At 42.3% G+C, this 19,890-nt stretch overlaps 1 protein-coding gene across 1 annotated transcript in view; it reads right to left on the bottom strand.

Moving 5' to 3' along the window:
- The window catches only part of MYO3B (myosin IIIB), a 299,815-nt gene that overhangs the window by 80,368 nt on the left and 199,557 nt on the right, over positions 1 to 19,890 (bottom strand). Inside the window, exon 31 of the mRNA XM_083626396.1 lies at positions 1,278 to 1,392. Coding sequence (XP_083482522.1) covers positions 1,278 to 1,392 — 115 coding nt within the window. The remainder of the gene's footprint in view (positions 1 to 1,277; positions 1,393 to 19,890) is intronic.

The raw sequence follows: 19,890 nt of genomic DNA, 5'->3' as shown, positions 1-19,890 counted from the left end.
CTTTGTGACGCAGTTTCAAATGGAGATTTGTTAAGACAGGCCTGCTCACAGGAGGACGAGGGGGAGGAGGACCATGGTCATCAGAATGTGAATGTATGGTTATCGGAATGTGGATTTGACCTGGCAGGGCCCCCTGAGATACAGTTTCGCAGGCCTGTGAAAATCAGCGGACAGACTGTGGGAATGTTTTTTGTGGAAGTGTGGAAATGGCGTCTGTCCTTTATGTGATATGGCTCTTGGAGAGTGTAAAATCCACACAGGAGATGTTTGTTTTCAACCCGCTTGTGAAGATTATCAGAGATCACAAAGAAAGGAATATATGATAACAACAAGAAGATGAGGAAAATAACAAAGAGACTATCTGGACAGAACAGGATGGAACTGTGTAATTAAAGCAGCAACAAGAGTGATGTTTGGATCCCTTTCGGAGCTCGAAGTATGGGTACCCCCAATAAAATTTTAAAAATCTGGCTGTATAATTTGGAACCAATGTGATTTGGAATTAATGTGATTTGATTGGCCTGTTAATAAAAATTATTTGGGAAAAAAAAGAGTGTCTTCACCCCCATCGTTCTGCCTGGACACTGAAGTCCAGCTCCAACGGCCTTCGGGTGGTTCCTTCACAGCGAGAAGCCAAGTTACAGGGAACCAGGCAGAGGGCCTTCTTGGCAGTGGCACCTGCCCTGTGGAACGCCCTCCCATCAGATGTCAAGGAAATAAACAACTACTTGACTTTTAGAAGACATATGAAGGCAGCCCTGTTTAGGGAAGTTTTTAATGTTTTATCGCATTATTATTATTATTATTATTATTATTATTATTATTATTATTACAGTGGTACCTTGGGTTAAGTACTTAATTCGTTCCGGAGGTCCATTCTTAACCTGAAACTGTTCTTAACCTGAAGCACCACTTTAGCTAATGGGGCCTCCTGCTGCTGCTGCTGCTGCGCCGCCGGAACACGATTTCTGTTCTCATCCTGAAGCAAAGTTCTTAACCTGAAGCACTATTTCTGGGTTAGCGGAGTCTGTAACCTGAAGCGTATGTAACCCAAGGTACCACTGTATTATTATTCTGATGGGAGCTGCCCAGAGAGCCTGGGGAAACCCAGCCAGATGGGCAGGGTATAGATGATAAATGATGATGATGATGATGATGATGACATGGTTTGTTGCCATTTAATGTGCAAAGAAGTCCAGTGATTCAGAGAATAAGCATTTTTTGTTTCCACACACTTTCCCTCTCACCTCTCTTTGGACAGACTAACCAAAACTCACCAGTTTTCTTCGCAACTCAGACCGGAAGCAAAGCTCATGGGCTGTGTATCCAATGGGCAGCCACTGTTCTTCTTCATTCTCGTGTATTTTTTGCGAGCTAAGTATCCCCTGAAAGCTAAGCAGACAGAAAGAAAGGTAAGGTTAAAACATGGCGCAAGAGTCCCTGTACTGTTGCAGCAGAAGAAGGACAAACATATTTGTCCAAGGCCTGAGAAACAAAATTAATTTGTTCATAGCGCTAACTAAACATGCTCCATTGTGATGGGTGGTGTCTGTATGGAGGGATGGTCTCTATATGTCAAGGGCCCTAGGGTGGGAGAAAAACCTTGGCATGGATTCCACTTTCCTTGAGTGCAACACTGCCATGCAATCCCCCTTTCCTGAGCGTTAATCCCACGGAATTCAACAGGACTTCCTTCTGAGCAAACATGGTTAGGTTTGCAGTCTAAAATGCAGTAGACTCAAGCTGAAGCAAACAGTGGTGCAGGAAAGATTGTTATGTTACAAATGAGCAGAGTCTAAAATAAAATAAAAATATCTATCTATTTGATCAGCAACTTATCTTTTTTTGAAATATATTTATTTGATTTTACAAGTGTAAAGTTATAACAAAACAAAATACATATATCCATATTTAGAGATTTATCCTAATCTCTGGACTTCCCACCATCCCCTCCATCGGTCCTTTTGTCAACCTTTTCAACTGCATATTGTTTCATAATCCATGTTCTATATCTCTCCATATTGTCCATGACAATTGCTACATTATAAGTGTTATTAGAATCCTGCTAATGTTTCCATCTGCTTACAGTGGTCTCCTAAATAAATTATAACCCCCCCCCCCATTCTTTACTGAAGTTTTTGTCTTCTTGGTTCCTGAGTTTTCCGGTCAGTTTTGACATTTCATCGTACTCCAACAGCTTGATTTGCCATTCCTCTCTGGTAGGGACTTTGTCATCTTTCCATCTCTGGGCTGATCAGCAACTTATCAATCCATATATATATACAGCGGTACCTCGGGTTAAGTACAGTGGTACCTCAGGTTACATACGCTTCAGGTTACATACACTTCAGGTTACATACGCTTCAGGTTACACACTCCACTAAGCCAGAAATAGTGCTTCAGGTTAAGAACTTTGCTTCAGGATAAGAACAGAAATCGGGCTCCAGTGGTGCGGCGGCAGCAGGAGGCCCCATTAGCTAAAGTGGTGCTTCAGGTTAAGAACAGTTTCAGGTTAAGAACGGACCTCCAGAACGAATTAAGTACTTAACCCGAGGTACCACTGTACTTAATTCGTTCCGGAGGTGTGTTCTTAACTTGAAACTGTTCTTAACCTGAAGCACCACTTTAGCTAATGGGGCTTCCTGCTGCTGCTGCGCCCCCAGAGCACGATTTCTGTTCTCATCCTGAAGCAAAGTTCTTAACCTGAGGTAATATTTCTGGGTTAGAAGAGTTTGTAACCTGAAGCGTATGTAACCTGAAGCGTATGTAACCCGAGGTACCAGTGTGTGTGTGTGTGTGTGTGTGTGTGTATACACCCCCCCAACTTCTCAAGGTTCTGTCACACTCTGCTGTGACCAAGGAGCAGAATCTAGGGAACAGTGTGTGTCTGTGTACTACATACATGATACGCACTTGAGGAAGCCCCACAAGTATGGAGAAGACAGCCTTGCCGGCACAGCATTAGACCAATGAAGCAATATGAACCATTCACTTAAAAGGGAAAAAGACAAGGGCCCTTATGGGGACATGATTGCAACAGGGACTAAACTTGCTCCTTCACTCTGGTCACTCCAGCCATTATGAACTATTCCTAATCCTGTCCTACCACCTTTTGAAACCATCTATTCTAGGTTATGCTTGTTGCTCATACTATAATGTGCTAGAACTTTGAGAAATTGTCTTTAAACACCCACACCTGTTGATTAGATAAACAGATGATTTGTATTTCAGATTCTTAACTCATTTGTAATGTTGCAATTTTTCCAGCAGCGTTTACTGCTTCAGTTAAAAGCATGCAGCATTTTATTCTCTTAAAAAGAACCAAAAACAAAAGAAACCCTCATTCTTGTCCTGATTCATTCTATAGGCTAGTTTACACAACTATTATTTGTCATTTTTATAAATGTTTCAAAGGTTGCAACTCTCGACTGTATGGGACTGGCAGAAATGACCGGCAGAATCCGCGACCAGGGAGAAAAGTCAGCAGAAGAAGATTGGAAGAAATTTAAGGATTATCTACAGAAATATTATAAAATTAATGAACTTTGAAAAGATGTTGGTTTGAACTTTGGTGGGGACTAGCTGTTATGATAAAGATAATGGGGATTATAATGGTTTATGTTATTGAATTTAAAAAAGTTGAATGGAAAATAAGGTTTTATTTTAAAAGGAATGTTAAGAGATTAGGATTTGCTGAATTAATAAGGTGAACTAGAGAACAAGAAGGGGAGGTATGAGGAAGTCAAAGAAACATGTGATTGAAAAACTGTTATTGAAACTGAATTGTTTTTAATATTTTTCTTTTTCTTTTTCTTTTTGTGTTTATATAAAATTGGAAAATCTAATAAATATTCATTAAAAAAAACAACAAAGGTTGCAACTCTATGGAGAAACATAAATGCAGACCAGCAGAACCAAACCCTCCAACATTTCTCTGATGAAAATAGGGATGTCTTATTCATCATCATCTTCATTATTTTATTTTATTTATATGCCGCCCATCTGACTGGGTTGCTGCAGCCACTCTGGGAAGCTTTTAGCATATATAAAAACATAATAAGTCATTAAACATTAAAAAACTTCCCTATACAGGGCTGCCTTCAGATATCTTCTAATGGCTGTATAGTTACTTATCTCCTTGGCTCGGGGGTTGCATAACTCCATACCCTCCAACATTTCTCTGGTGATAATAGGGACGGCCTAAGAAACATTCTGGGATCAAATCAGAAACCAAGATGGCTTCTGTAAATCTGGGGCTGACCCTGGAAAACAGGAATACTTGGAGGGTCTGCAGAACACTTTCCTCAATATTGGTGGCTACACGAAGAACCACTGTGTTCACAAAGTCACTTTGGTACTGCAGTTTCACATGGCACTGTAGGGATAGGTTTGTCAGAGGCTATCATGCAGAGAAAAAGAAGCATTTGTTCCAGCTGTCTGTGAATGGATGTGATGGCAAGATCTGATGCTATGAAACAAAAGACTCAAGGCAGATTTGAAAAGGACACGAAGGTCTTGCAAGGCAGGCGTTATATAGATCAGATGACCAGTGGATCTGGTCCAAATCTGACCCCTTGAGGGGGGTGATGAGGCTTGCTCCCACCCCCAATTGTGAACGCAGAAACATTAAGAGAGTTGCTACATTGATTTTGATGTATTTTTAATCTTTGTTGGAAGCCGCTCAGAGTGGCTGGGAAAACCCAGCCAGATGGGCGGGGTACAAATAATAAATTATTATTATTATTATTATTATTATTATTATTATTATTATTATTGGGACTTGCCAGGGATTGCGGCAGAAGCTTGGCCCTAGCTTCAACTCCTTTCCCAAAGCAGCCCACTGGCAGAACTAGCTGCTGATGAAAGAGTCCTATGATCTTCCCTGCTTCCCACTTTGCTGAACAAATAATGCTAGCAGCAAATCAATGCAAATATGAATGGGTTTGAAACACGCCACGGTGCAGGAATACCAGGGACAGCTCACTCGCTGTAGCGTTTAGATAGATGCAAATCATTTCCCAGCAAAGATGTTTACAGAATATCCTGTTAGCGTAAGAAGGCAGGGGTGGGCAGGAGAGAGGGGTGGGAGGGAAAGCTGACGTCAGGTAGAGGAGCCATCACAGCTATTTGCATCGCTGACTATCCCTGGTTTTGACACTAAGCACTTGGCTCAAGGAGTGTGAAATTAGCAGGCACACACTGCTAGTGCCCCAGGAACAATACCCACATCAATGAAGAAGAATGATTACCAGCTGCCACTTTATTTTCACCTTATGCATTTAATAATATTCTCCGATGCACTGCCATAATGAATTAGATCCCCATCTTCGCATTGCTAATGATGGGACTATTAAGACTCAGGGCCAACGGAGTAAGACTTGAAATGAATATTGCTATCATTTTATTATTAGTCATTTGGGGGCGAAGTGTACCTGGCGCACTGGGAATACTGATACAGTATTGACATAAAACGCGACTCCCCTCAGCTTCAACAGACAGCACATCAAGATTGCTGTTACGTACAGGAGACGGGTGCATTGCATTCCTAGAAAACGTGCTGAGGCGTATCGGTCATTCATGGTGTGGTTCAAATTTGGTAAACAAGAAAGAGGGTGCCTCCGTCTCCAATCCCCAATTATCTCCAGGAGAAATCAGTGCTGTAGGACCTGATTTAGGCAAGCCTACCGCAACTGGTAGGGACTGGTAGGGATGCGGGTGGCGCTGTGGGTTAAACCACAGAGCCTAGGGTTTGCCGTTCGGAAGGTCAGCGGTTCGAATCCCTGCGACGGGGTGAGCTCCCGTTGCTCGGTCCCTGCTCCTGCCAACCTAACAGTTCGAAAGCACGTCAAAGTGCAAGTAGATAAATAGGTACTGCTCCGGCGGGAAGCTAAACGGCGTTTCCGTGCGCTGCTCTGCTTTGCCAGAAGAGGTTTAGTCATGCTGGCCACATGACCTGAAGCTGTACGCCAGCTCCCTTGGCCAATAAAGCGAGATGAGTGCCGCAACCCCAGAGTCATCCGTGACTGGGCCTAACGGTCAGGGGTCCCTTTACCTTTTACCCCAAGTGGTACCCTCTAGTCTAGATCAGTGATGACCAAACTTGACCCTCCAGCTGTTTTGGGACTACAACTCCCCTAATCCCTAGCGAACAGGACCAGTGGTTGGGTATGATGGGAATTGTAGTCCCAAAACAACTGGAGGCCCAAGTTTGGCCATCACTGCTCTGGATGGTTTAGACTACAACTCCCATGATCCCTAATGCAGCAGAGTCATGGTAGCTACGGATGATGGAAGTTGCAATCAAAGCGTATATTAAAACTAACATCTTTTTAGATGCCAGGTAACAGTAAATTTGTTTGCTTGCACTTCTGTTTAATGTAACTATGTTGCTTAGACTGATAGTTCTCTTAATTGTTTGCCATTTTAGATTTTTTATGTGGAAAGAGAGAGAGTTTTGATTCTATCAATGTTTAATTGTTAAAAGATTCTTCCCATGTTTTTAAGCTGTTCTTATTTTTATCTGCAAGCCACCTTTATCTAAGCCCTTGTCAGGGGAAAAAGATGGGGAATAATCATAAAAAAGTTAGCTGACTGCTTTTCACTGGCTAGACTATGAGGGCAGTGAGTGCTAGAGGCTACACCCATCTGCCCAGATTTTTTGAGACTAAGCAAGGGCCATTTTTTTCATATATGGTGGACATGTAAAAAAAAGGGGGAAAAGCTAAAGGTTTTTGGGAAATGATAAATAATGAAATGAAGATGTTCAAATGGGCTATTCCCAAAAGACCCAAAGCTTTTCTTATAAGGATAATAGGGACGGACATTCTGAAGAAAATAATCAAACTACTTATGGATGTGACAAGAGTAGCTAGAATGCTATATGCACTGAAATGGAAAGAATAGAAGGCACCAATGAGGAAGGAATGGCTTTTAAATGTAACGGACTATGCTGAAATCGCAAAGCCGACAACAATATTAAGAAATCAAAATGATGAACTTTTTAATAGAAGAATGGAGGCCTTTTTTGGGACTGTTTGAAAAAGTACTACAATCAAATGAAACTGCGGGCAGGATTCGAGATACGAGCAGAGGATGAAAAATGATACAAGTAATCGTTATCAGAGGGATTTCTGGAATAGATAAACGTTTGGTATATAACACAGGAGAAAAGGGTTTGAACAAGAACACTGGGGAAGTGGGGGTGGGAAGTCAATATATAGAATCCTAGAACTGTAGAGCTGGAAGGGACCCTGAGGATCATCTAGTCCAGCCCTCTGCAACGCAGGAATATGCAGCTGCCTCATACAGGGATGCATGTGGCGCTGTGGGTTAAACCACAGAGCCTAGGACTTGCCGATCAGAAGGTCGGCGGTTCGAATCCCTGCGACGGGGTGAGCTCCCGTTGCTTGGTCCCTGCTCCTGCCCACCTAGCAGTTCGAAAGCACGTCAAAGTGCAAGTAGATAAATAGGTACCGATCCGGCGGGAAGGTAAACAGTGTTTCCATGTGTTGCTCTGGTTCGCCAGAAGTGGCTTAGTCATGCTGGCCCCATGACCCGGAAGCTGTATGCTGGCTCCCTCGGCCAATAAGCGAGATGAGCGCCACAACCCTAGAGTTGGCCATGACTGGACCTAATGGTCAGGGGTCCCTTTACCTTTTACATACAGGGATTGAACCTGCAACCTTGGGGTTATCAGCACCACACTCTAACCTAATGAAACAATGTGACTGTTTAATTTGAAGTCAATTTGTAAAAAAAAAGGAAATTCAATAGCAATTATATCAAAGCAGAGAGAGACTGAGCAACAATGAGCAGAAATTATTAATCCTGCAGCCACCTCCTTACTTACAGTTTAAATAAGTGCAGGACTTCAAATTCTAGGATCAGCTTTCTCCTTCCTCAACTCTACAGTGACTTGTTCTGTGGCAGCACTATACAGTGGTACCTCAGGTTAAGTACTTAATTCGTTCTGGAGGGTCCATACTTAACCTGAAACTGTTCTTAACCTGAAGCACCACTTTAGCTAATGGGGCCTCCCGCTGCTGCCGCGCTGCCAGAGCACGATTTCTGTTCTCATCCTGAAACAAAGTTCTTAACCCGAGGTACCACTGTATTTCCTCTCAGGGAACGGATGCTCAAGTGCATTTGGGTTTTTAAAAACATAAATAAAATTTCTATCCCCACTGGAGGATAGAAACAAACATTTGCTCCCCACCCATTCCAACATTTCATCTGATGTCTGCTGCTGTTCTCCTTGGTTCCACTGAGAACGCCTAGCCCAGCCGCTCGGGTATGCGAAAGGCATCTGTTTATTTTCAAAATGCAAATGCAGCCCCCCTCAAAAGACCGCACTGCAAGGAAATGAGCAACCTGAACAAATCAAGAGGGGTTCAGCCCCCCCCCCCGATCAGAAGCCATATGTACATTTTTCTATCCGGCCAAGATCTCTTGCTGTCAAAACCACTCAGAGGATATCCTGAAATCTGAATGAAGGCTTCCCCCCTCCCCGCCCCTTGCAACAATTAAAATGAGCAGGCCAATCCTGGAAGAATTATTCAGGCAAATCATTTTTCACACAGTATGAAGCAATGATAAGGTCATTTACAAAAGAAACCACTGCCTTTGAAATGGCAACTTGTAGACAGGGGGACCTGCCTGCAGGAGGGCCATAGATAACACTGAAGACTGTGCGTCCCCCGTCCCCCCCTCCTTTCCCCACATCCCAACAACACCAGCCTCATAGTCTTTGGAACGGATTCTGATGAGGGAAGGGTCCAATAAGGTTAATACCCCCCCTTTGATCTCTGTCAAGGCAAGAATTAATTTACATTTCAGATGAAAAAGGTTGACAGCATGAAAAGGCATCTTGTTTCTGGTATGTGAATGTGCTGGTAATAGATCGGGAATTCTGAAAGGAAGTTCTGAGGAAGCTAAAGGGATAAGCCTCAGCGCTGCTTTTACTGAGAAGGAGATGAAAGGGAAACAAATCTCAGTATCAGCCGCGCTGTAGAAACAAGTAAGCCAAGTGCTTCCTAAATTTCAAGACCACCTTTCTTCCTCCCCACCCCCTGTAACATTCTCCTTTTCTTTTCTTTTCGTTTTTTTTCCAGAGACATATATTTTAATTAGATAGTTCTTTGAATGCCTAGGTAACAAGTGCAACCGATGCACTTCGTAGAATCAAAATTCCTCATGCTTTCAGTGTTAGGCTGATCATATTTCTTGTGAATGAAACATTGTCCCTTAATTACAACCCCATTGTGAGCCCTGGGGGGGGGGGTGTCTTCGCAACACCAGCAGTGTTGATCTAACACGAGCATTCATGTGTTTTAAAAATAAATTATTTGACTACCCATCAATAAACATTCCCTGAGTGGTTTGTGAAGGCAATACTGAAAACACAGGATGCAATAATTAAAATCAACAGTAAGCGATAAAAGGGGGGGGGGGACCAAAAGAGAAGCTTTCCTCATAACAAAGACAGTATAACTAGTTTACGGTTTGTATTGAAACCACACTAAGCCACAGCAGTCTACAGCAGATTCGAAATGTTATTTAGAAACCGGGATGAATAACAAAAGTCTTCATCTGGCACTGAAAGAGCCATAGAAAAGGCATCATACAGTGGTACCTCAGGTTAAATACTTAATTCGTTCCGGAGGTCCGTACTTAACCTGAAACTGTTCTTAACCTGAAGCACCACTTTAGCTAATGGGGCCTCCTGCTGCTGCCACGCCGCCGGAGCCCGATTTCTCTTCTCATCCTGAAGCAAAGTTCTTAACCTGAAGCACTATTTCTGGGTTAGCGGAGTGTGTAACCTGAAGTGTATGTAACCTGAAGCGTATGTAACCCGAGGTACCACTGTACTCTGAGCATCACACATCTGTAGTCTAGCAAAACCAGGGGGGAAATGGCTACACATAGTAATCGCTGCTTATATTTTGGAAATATGGATGTAGAGATAAACAAGTGGGACTTGCCTTAACCTGTTGCTGCGAAGAGTGCTTCTGCTCTTGGTTGCTCCCATTCCACTCCATTCTCCCTTTCCTGGTTTTCCATTCCACATCACCAACATTCGCGCAGCACCCCATGTCCAGGAAACACATTCACACACCCCCATAACAAAGCTGCTCTCCTCAAGGATGGAGGAAATGACACTATCTTATTGCTATCATTAGTGCTTTTCTTGCTTCAAAAATATATACAGTGGTACCTCGGGTTACATATGCTTCAGGTTACAGACGATTCAGGTTACAGACTCCTCTAACCCAGAAATAGTACCTCGGGTTAAGAACTTTGCTTCAGGATGAGAACAGAAATCGGGCTCCGGTGGCACGGTGGCAGCAGGAGGCCCCATTAGCTAAAGTGGTGCTTCAGGTTAAGAACAGTTTCAGGTTAAGAACGGACCTCCGGAACGAATTAAGTACTTAACCCGAGGTACCACTGTATGCGGCTCCGGTACGAATCTATCAATAGACGTATTGTGTGTGCCAACACAAAATGGCTGCTGAAAAGAGTAGCCGGCCTACCATACCAGTGGTGCGATTTGTCTGGGGCAAAAGTGCCCATGAGTGCCCGATAAATAAAATGGTTAAGATAATATATAACTTGCTCTAATCGCAGGAATAAATATCCATGTTAACACTATGTATTTGGTGGTCTGTGTTTGCCTGAGCTTGAGTCTGGACTAAGGATTTTCAGCCCCTGTGTTCTGATTCGATACATGATATCCAATCACAGAACATTTCAGGATTTGGGCCTCTGCCATTGGCCCTTAAACTCTGAGTCATGATTCGCAGCTTGGAAGTTTAGACAGCCAATGGCATTGGGAGTGGGAGGGGTCCATGCCTTCAAAAATGTATATAAGCAGTTGCTTTGCCCCTGTTGTCCAGTTCTGTTGGTTCAATAAAGGTTCTTGCTGCTATCACTGTGTCTTGCCTTGTGGGAACACACCTACACTTCATATAACTTGCTCCATTCGCAGGAATAAATATCCATGTTAAAGCATCCAATCCGATACCATGACAAGCCACTTTTCTGGGGACTAGAATTTGATTTAGAAATGTTTGTTGTCCTTTGTACGCTGCATCAACTGTGGGCTGTCATGCCTAACAGGGAATGCATGTATTTGTGTCTTGAGGTGGCTCACGCTGCACTAGCCTCCAGCAGAACGGGAAAGGCTCGCAGCCACAGGGCCTGGTTTCACAGGCAGCACTGGGAAGGGCACATAAGCCTCCCCTCAAGCAAAGAACCCCTCCCTCCATGAAGAAGAAGAAGAAGAGTTTGGATTTGATATCCCGCCTTTCACTCCCTTTTAAGGAGTCTCAAAGCGGCTAACATTCTCCTTTCCCTTCCTCCCCCACAACAAACACTCTGTGAGGTGAGTGGGGCTGAGAGACTTCAGAGAAGTGTGACTGGCCCAAGGTCACCCAGCAGCTGCATGTGGAGGAGCGGAGACGCGAACCCGGTTCCCCAGATTACGAGACTACCGCTCTTAACCACTACACCACACTGGCTCTCACCTGCCCTTCATTGTTGAACTTCGGTCATTAACATACCATTATTTTTATTTCAGAGATCTTAGCATACAGGACACAACTCAACTCACCCACCTAGAAATACACGTTGCTTCCTCTGTGTCCCCCCACCCCACCCCATTTTTTTAAAAAAAATTCTGGTGCTGTCCCTGCCTGGTTTAGTTATGGCCTGCCTTCTCAAGTGCTACGAGGAGGAACAGCTGGTGCCCAACCATCAAAACCCGTCCCGAGGCAACTGCCTGGCAACCACAGTATCAAACTTCGCAAACAGCTGTGCCTTCCTCTGGGAGCGGCGCTGCCTGCGCATCAATGCAGGGCACAGCGAGTGATAAATATGCCATTCCTTCTGAGCCTGGCAGAAATGTGGAGTCGTTTTCCAAGTGCCGGCTGCAGAGGATCAGATGCATACATTGGCTGAATATGTGAATTGGTCCATTTGAGCATCAAAAAACCCTTTTTATTATTGAAGGTGTTTCTAGAAGCAGCACATCCCTCCTCGTGCACGTGGTGGGGAGTGCCTTCTATGGCCTCACACACCTATGGCAGGTATGGACTGAGTGCCCCTGCCCCACAACCATGGGAGAGGGGTGATGAACTCAGCTGAGCAATGGGAATTTCTGTGCTCAGAGGCAACCCTAGAGTATAAACAATGCAGTATAAACAACGCTCTCCCAGAGTGCATGGTATATGATCCTAGGAAAAGCATTTCCTGATGAATACTACCAGGGAACCTGCATCCTCATAGCAATAATAATGCTAGAGGGACAGGGCTGGAATGGAAAGGTAAAGGCAAAAAGGTAAAGGACCCCTGGACAGTTAAGTCCAGTCAAAAGCAACTATGGGTTTGTGGTGCTCATCTCGCTTTCAGGCCGAGGGAGCCAGCGTTTGTCCACAGACAGCTTTCTGGGTCATGTGGCCAGCAGGACTAAACCATTTCTGGTGCAATGGAACACTGTGATGGAAACCAGAGTGCATGGAAACACCGTTTACCTTCCCGCCACAGCGGTACCTATTTATCTACTTGCACTGGTGTGCTTTCGAACTGCTAGGTTGGCAGGAGCTGGGACACCCCGTCGCGGGAATCGAAAGCAACCTTATGATCAGCAAGCCCAAGAGGCTCAGTGGTTTAGACCACAGTGCCACCTGCATCTCACTGGAATGGAAAGACGTAGGTATTGTATAGGTTGACAAAGCACCACCTCACATTTTTCGACTTTATCCAATTTTGGATGATTCCCTTCAAGCTTCCTGTGTCACAGCCCAGGCTATCTGGAAGCATCCCTCAGCGGAGAATTTCCAGGGAGTTGTGGGCAGGTTTTTTTAAATTATTATTTATAAGCAGGAACTGAGTTCCCTTACCCTTTAAAAATTTATTATTATTATTATTATTATTATTATTATTATGGTCTGGGGGGCCTGGAAGAGATATACACCCAATGCCTGAGCCAAAAATCAACCTATATCTTTTTTTTTTAAAGATATTTTTATTAAACAATTTTTTATATAACAGAAACAAGACATACATAAACAAACATTCAACAATAATAAAACAAAAAACACGTACCACTTCATAACCCAATTTCTAAACCTTTCTTCCTCGACCTCCTCTTACTTCCCGTTTCTGTATTCCAAATTCTTACAGTTTTTCAGCGAAATCTTACCTTATTTTGTTATAAATTTATGCTAATCACCCTTATTCTCTTTGTCATAATCATTACTAATAGTAACCATTTATTTTAGTCCAACATCATTCTAACTGTCTCCAATTTTATAATATTTCTTTAAATAGTCCTTAAACTTTTTCCATTCTTCTTCCGCCGCTTCTCTTCCCTGGTCTCGGATTCTGCTCGTCATCTCTGCCAGGCTCATATAGTCCATCACCTTCATCTGCCATTCTTCCAGTGTGGGTAGATCCTGTGTCTTCCAGTACTTTGCGATGAGTATTCTAGCTGCTGTTGTAGCATACATAAAGAAGGTTGTATCTGTCCTTAGCACCCCCTGGCCGACAATACCCAAGAGAAAGGCCTCTGGTTTCTTGGGGAAAGTATATTTAAATACCTTTTTCAGTTCATTATAAATCATTTCCCAGAATGCCTTAATCTTCGGGCATGTCCACCAGAGGTGAAAGAATGTGCCCTCCTTTTCCTTACATTTCCAACATTTATTATCAGGCAAATGGTAGATCTTTGCAAGTTTGACTGGGGTTATGTACCACCTATAAATCATTTTCATTATGTTTTCTCTTAAGGCGTTACACGCCGTAAACTTCAACCCAGTGGTCCACAACTTTTCCCAGTCAACAAACATGATGTTATGACCAATGTCCTGAGCCCATGTAATCATAGTTGATTTAACCGTTTCATCTTGTGTGTTCCATTTCAGCAGCAGATTATACATTTTTGACAAGTTCTTAGTGCTGGATTCTAACAGTTCAGTCTCTAGTTTTGACTTTTCCACCTGGAAACCTATTTTTCTGTCTAATTTAAACACTTCATTTATTTGATGGTAATGTAACCAATCTCTCACCTTCTCTTTTAGTTTTTCGAAACTCTGCAATCTCAGTTTATCCCCTTCCTTTTCCAAGATTTCCCAATATCTTGGCCATTTCGACTCCATATTTAGCTTTTTCACTGCCTTAGCTTCCATTGGTGATAACCATCTTGGAGTCTTATTTTCCAACAAGTCCTTATATCTAACCCAGACATTCAGCAGTGCTTTTCTGACAATATGGTTTTTGAAACTTTTATGCGCTTTAACCTTGTCATACCACAAATATGCATGCCACCCAAAAATGTTATTAAATCCTTCCAAATCCAAAATGTCTGTGTTTTCAAGAAGCAGCCATTCTTTAAGCCAGCAGAAAGCTGCCGCTTCATAGTACAATTTAAAGTCTGGCAGGGCAAATCCCCCTCTTTCCTTTGAATCCGTTAATATCTTAAATTTTATTCTGGGCTTCTTGCCCTGCCAGACAAATTTAGATATATCTTTCTGCCACTTCTTGAAACAGTCCATTTTATCCATTATCTGCAATGCTTGAAACAAAAACAACATTCTTGGCAATACATTCATTTTTATAACTGCAATTCGACCTAACAAGGAAAGCTTCAAGTTTGACCATGTCTCTAGGTCTTTTTTCACTTCTGTCCAAGTTTTTTCATAATTGTCTTTAAATAAATTCACATTCTTGGCTGTCATATTCACACCCAAATATTTCACTTTTTTAACCACAGTCAACCCCGTCTCATTCTGAAACCTTTCTTTTTCAGTCTGTGTTAAATTTTTCTCCAACACCTTAGTCTTTAACTTATTCAATTTAAATCCTGCCAATTGACCAAACTCTTGGATTATTTCCAAAACTCTTTTCGTACTAGCTTCTGGCTCCTGTAATGTAAGTACCAGGTCATCTGCAAATGCTCTCAATTTGTATTGTTTAACTCCGACCTGAATCCCTTTAACCAACTGGTCCCTCCTGATCATATTAAGCAAAACCTCCAGGACCGATATAAAAAGTAAGGGGGAAATAGGGCACCCCTGTCGTGTCCCTTTTTCAATCTTGAACTCTTCTGTTACCACATTATTTACAATTAATTTTGCTTTCTGTTCAGAGTATATTGCACCTATACCATTTTCAAACCCTTGGCCTACCCCCATCCCCCGGAGGTTCTTCAACATAAAACTCCAAGAAATGTTGTCAAAGGCTTTCTCGGCATCCACAAATATCAAAACAGCCTTAGTGTTTATATTCACTTCCAACTTCTCCAAAATGTCAATTATATTCCTTACATTGTCCGACAAATGCCTTTTCGGGAGAAAGCCCGCTTGGTCCCCATGAATCTCCTCCATCAAAACTCTTTTCAGTCTCTTTGCTAAAATATCAGCAAAGATTTTGTAATCCACATTTAGTAAGGAGATGGGTCGGTAGTTCTTAAGTTGGGTCTTTTCAGTCTCTGTCTTTGGTATAAGTGTAATGTAAGCCTCTCTCCACGTATCGGGTGCCCTTTTCCCCTTCATAATCTCGTTGCAGACTTCCTTCAAAGGTTGTATAAGCCCTTCCTTCAAGACTTTGTAATATTTGGAAGTCAGTCCATCTGGTCCAGGTGATTTGCCCAACGTCATGTTTTGAATGGCATCTTCTATTTCCTGTGTTGATATCTCCTGATTCAAAATTGTCTTGCTTTCCTGCGAAATCTTTTTCAGCCCATTTTTCTCGAGGAATTGTTGTATATCTGTTTCATTCTGCGGCCCTTGTGTATACAATTGTCTAAAGTAGCTCTGGAAACAATTCCTAATTTCCACTGGGTTACATATGTTCTTTCCATCCACTTCTAAGTTTATTACCGTGTTGAGTTTTTGTCTCTTCTTTATTTGCCAAGCCAATAACTTGCCACATTTATCTGCAGATTCAAAAGTCTTTTGTCTCATTTGTTTAATTTTCCATTCTATTTCTTGATTCATCAGTTCCGTATATTGTGTTTGGTGCAATTTGATTTCTCTTAGAATCTCTTGCGACTTTGGCTTCAATCTTAATTTCCTTTCCCCTTCTTTTATCTTATCCAAGATTTTCTCTTTCCTCTCATTTTGCTTTCTTCTTTTTAATGTATTTTGTTGTATCAAAAACCCTCTCATCACGGCTTTGCTTGCGTCCCATACTATTCTTTTTTCTACTTTAGACCTTAGGTTAATTTCAAAATAATCTTTCAAAGTTCTTTGGGCCTTTTTACAGATCTCCTCGTCTCTAAATAGAGTGTCATTCATTCTCCATCTAAAAGAGCCAGTTGTTGTTTGCTTCATCACCATCTTTACTGCATTATGGTCGGAGAGAGTTTTTGGGCAGATTTCCACTTTCTTTATATTCGACGCCACACCGCTAGTCACCCAAATTTGGTCAATCCTAGTCCATGTCATTTTGGCTTCAGAAAAGAAGGTTCCCTCTCTCTCTAATGGGTGTTTTGTTCTCCAAATGTCAATCAAATCCATATTGTCAGTCATTTCAAAAAAGGTTTTTGGTAGTCTTCCATCTTTTGTGACTACCTGTCTTTGTGCTTTGTCCATATTTGTTGAAACTACTCCATTCATGTCTCCCATCATAATCAATTTATAGTCCATATAGTCCGTTAAAGTCTCATGCAACTTCTTAAAAAATTCTGTTTTCCCTTCATTTGGTGCATATATCCCAACTATCAAAAATTTTTCTCCTTGAAATTGAATTTCAATTGCCAAATATCTTCCTTGGTCATCTTTAAAGATTTGTTTCGGCTGCAAATTTTCCTTTACGTAGATCACCACTCCTCTCTTTTTTACTTTGTCTGAAGATATAAATTCTTGTCCCAGTCTCTTGTTTATTAGCAATTTTCTATGTGCTCTTGTCACATGGGTCTCTTGTAAACAAATCAAGTCCAAATTATCTTTCTTTAAAGCATGAAATATATTTTTTCTTTTTCGAGGGTTATTTAAACCATTACAATTCCAAGTTAGAAGTTGCAAAGCCATGATGGGGTTATTTAATTCCTCCTACAGCTCCCAATTGTTGTTCGTCCTTTGTCGATGGTTCTGTGTCTTTATCTAATCTTGAAGGATGTCCTTCTCCTGGATGGGTCTCTTTCTGTAGGTCTTCCTCGTGTTCTCCCAAGAACTTGTCTTTATCACTCACTGTTTTTATTCTTCTTTTCTTTCCTTTGTACTTAAAAGACAAGCCTTGGGGAAACTCCCACCTGAATAGTATGTAGTTCCTCTTCAGTAGTGTCACCAAATCCTTGTAAGGGCCTCTTGCATCCAAGATGCTTTTAGGGATGTCTTTAAAAATCTCAATATAAAAATCCTCAATCCGAAGGGTTGTTTGATAATGCAGGTTCAATATTTTATCCCTCTCTTCTTTGGATCTTAGAGTTATCAAGCAATCTCTGGGTCTATTCTTCTTCTGCCTTGTTCCCAACCTGAATGCGCTCTCTATTTTAAATTCTTCTTCTTTCAAATCTTGCTTCCAAAAGTCAGAAAACTCTTTTGTCAAATAATCCACCAAGTTGTCTCCTTCTTTTTCCGGCACAAGTCTAATCCTTAGGTTTTTCTCCTTACGTTGCATATCCTGCATCGAGAGTGTCAGTTCATACTCATCCAGTTTCCTGTACACCGGTGGAAGTTTCCCTTCCACAGCCGTAGCAATTTCCTTCGCTTCTTCAGCTATCTTTCGCGTTGTAGATGAGTCTTCCAATAGTTTCCCAATTGCTTCTGCATTAGAGTTCACTTTATTTCCAAGGTCAGTTATACTTTTTGTATTCAGATCAATTTTCCCAGAGATTTCTTCAATTTTCTTATTTGTTTCCGCACCTTGCTTCTTTAATTCCTCTAAAGAGTCACTTATTTTTCCCAAGGCCTTTGTAAACGCATCTTCTGAAGACATTGTTTTCACTCTTGCCTTTGTCGCAGCTGCAGTTCCTAAGGCCCCTGATACAGAGGCCCTTCTTTGCAAAGAAGAGTCCACTTTGTATTGTCTACCAGATCTCAGAGTTGTTTCTTGTGAATCTTCTCTCTGTTTACCATCTGCCATAACAAAGTCTTTCATTCAAGGTCATTCCCACACTCTTAAGCTGTCAACAATAAAGAGTTCTCAGGTTTTAACTTCCACTTAGTTGCTGAAACAACCAAATCCTCTAGAGGGCGCAAAATCAGTTTCTGAACTTTAAATTGTTCCCACACTTCCAAAAAGCAAAAGCCCTCCAAGTCCCTTACTTTGTAAAAGATCCAAATTGAAAATGTCCTGCAAATGACTTACTATGTAACCAAATACGATGTTTCAAGTTGAGAGTAACCAAAGTTTATATATCAGTTACTTTTTAACCTTATTTGTAACAGCCGTCCTTAGTCGGTGTCTTTCCTCTTTTTGGCAGTCCGACCCCCAGGTAGATAAACAGCGGTAATCAGTTCAATCTCCTTTAATTTAGGCAGGAAATCCCTTTAAAGTCTTCTTCCCCCCCTCCCCTGCCTTTTGGGGGGGAGTTCTTTACTTGGTGTTGGGTTTCTTAGCTCGTAAAAAGCTCCTGTCAAAAGTTACAGCTTCACTGTCTTCCGCTTTAATCTTGCTGCAGGACGGTAAGCAGACTTCCTTTTTAGTACTTATCCGTCTCGGTGCCCGAATTCGTAAATTTTAACGTCCAATTTATGATGCAAACTCAATCCTACTCACGGAAAGTTGCTCTTTTTTAATCCAAAATCTTCGGAAGAAGTCAGCGCTCTCCGCTGTTGGCGACGCGGCTTCGCTTCGCAGGCTGGGTGTGAGCGACTCTCAGCACCGCTCCCCGCACCCTCGGCTGATCTGTAGCCTTTAAAAAGGCTATTTCACGACGTCGGGAGGGGGGCAAAGGTGCCCGCCGAGTCTCCGGTTCACAGGCTACGCGCCTGTGACTTTTAAGGGTCCTTGCTCCGCCGTGAGCAACAAGACCCGAACCCGCGAAGCAGATCTCTCCCGGAGCTCCGGGAGAAATCCGCCATTCAGCGATTGCGCTAACCCGGAAGTCCAAAAATCAACCTATATCAATGAAGTTGTGGCCATTTCTAACCCAGATCATGGTCTGCTTGAGTTTATTAATCACATCTTACACTTAGCCACTGAATGGGGGTGCGGGTGTGGTGGCACCACGACTTGGCCCACAATAATAAACAAACAAATAACCTTTGTGTTAACCATTTTTATTTTTATTTTTTGCCTCCAAAAAAACTGGTGGCGGGGTGTGTGTGCGCGTGTGTGTGTGTGTGTGTGTGTGTGTGCTGTGAGGAGGAGGCAGGTGGGGAAGTTCTGTACACTTGCCTCTAGTCTAGAACATGCCAAGGCTTTTCCCATTTATTTCAGAGTTCCTAACTGAATGCACCTTGACTACTTCTTATAAAAAATGGTATGAATCTGCCTACTCTAAAGATGTACAGTGTAGGTACCATAATTCGTTCTGGAGGTCCGTTCTTAACCTGAAACTGTTCTTAACCTGAAGCACCACTTTAGCTAATGGGACCGCACAATTTCTGTTCTCATCCTGAAGCAAAGTTCTTAACCCGAGGTACTATTTCTGGGTTAGCAGAGTCTGTAACCTGAAGTGTATGTAACCTGAAGCGTCTGTAACCCGAGGTACCACTGTATTGCCCCATTGGATAATGAGCACCTTACCACCTTGTTTGCTTTTTGTGAAGAAAAGTTTTTTTAAAAAAAACCATACCAAGGGTCCCCCCCCCAAAGGGTAGCAATAATATAATACAGAACGCTGGGATGCCTGTAGGACTGACAATAGGGCTGCTGTATTATGAGTTGAGTCTTGTGGACCCTGGTCAGAGCCAGCTTCTCCACCAGGTGCCTGAATGCTGAATTTGA

The sequence above is a fragment of the Podarcis filfolensis genome (genome assembly GCF_964270895.1).
Source record: "Podarcis filfolensis genome assembly, chromosome: 1".
In the NCBI taxonomy this organism is placed as follows: domain Eukaryota; kingdom Metazoa; phylum Chordata; class Lepidosauria; order Squamata; family Lacertidae; genus Podarcis; species Podarcis filfolensis.
This window is presented reverse-complemented; position numbering and strand designations above follow the sequence as displayed.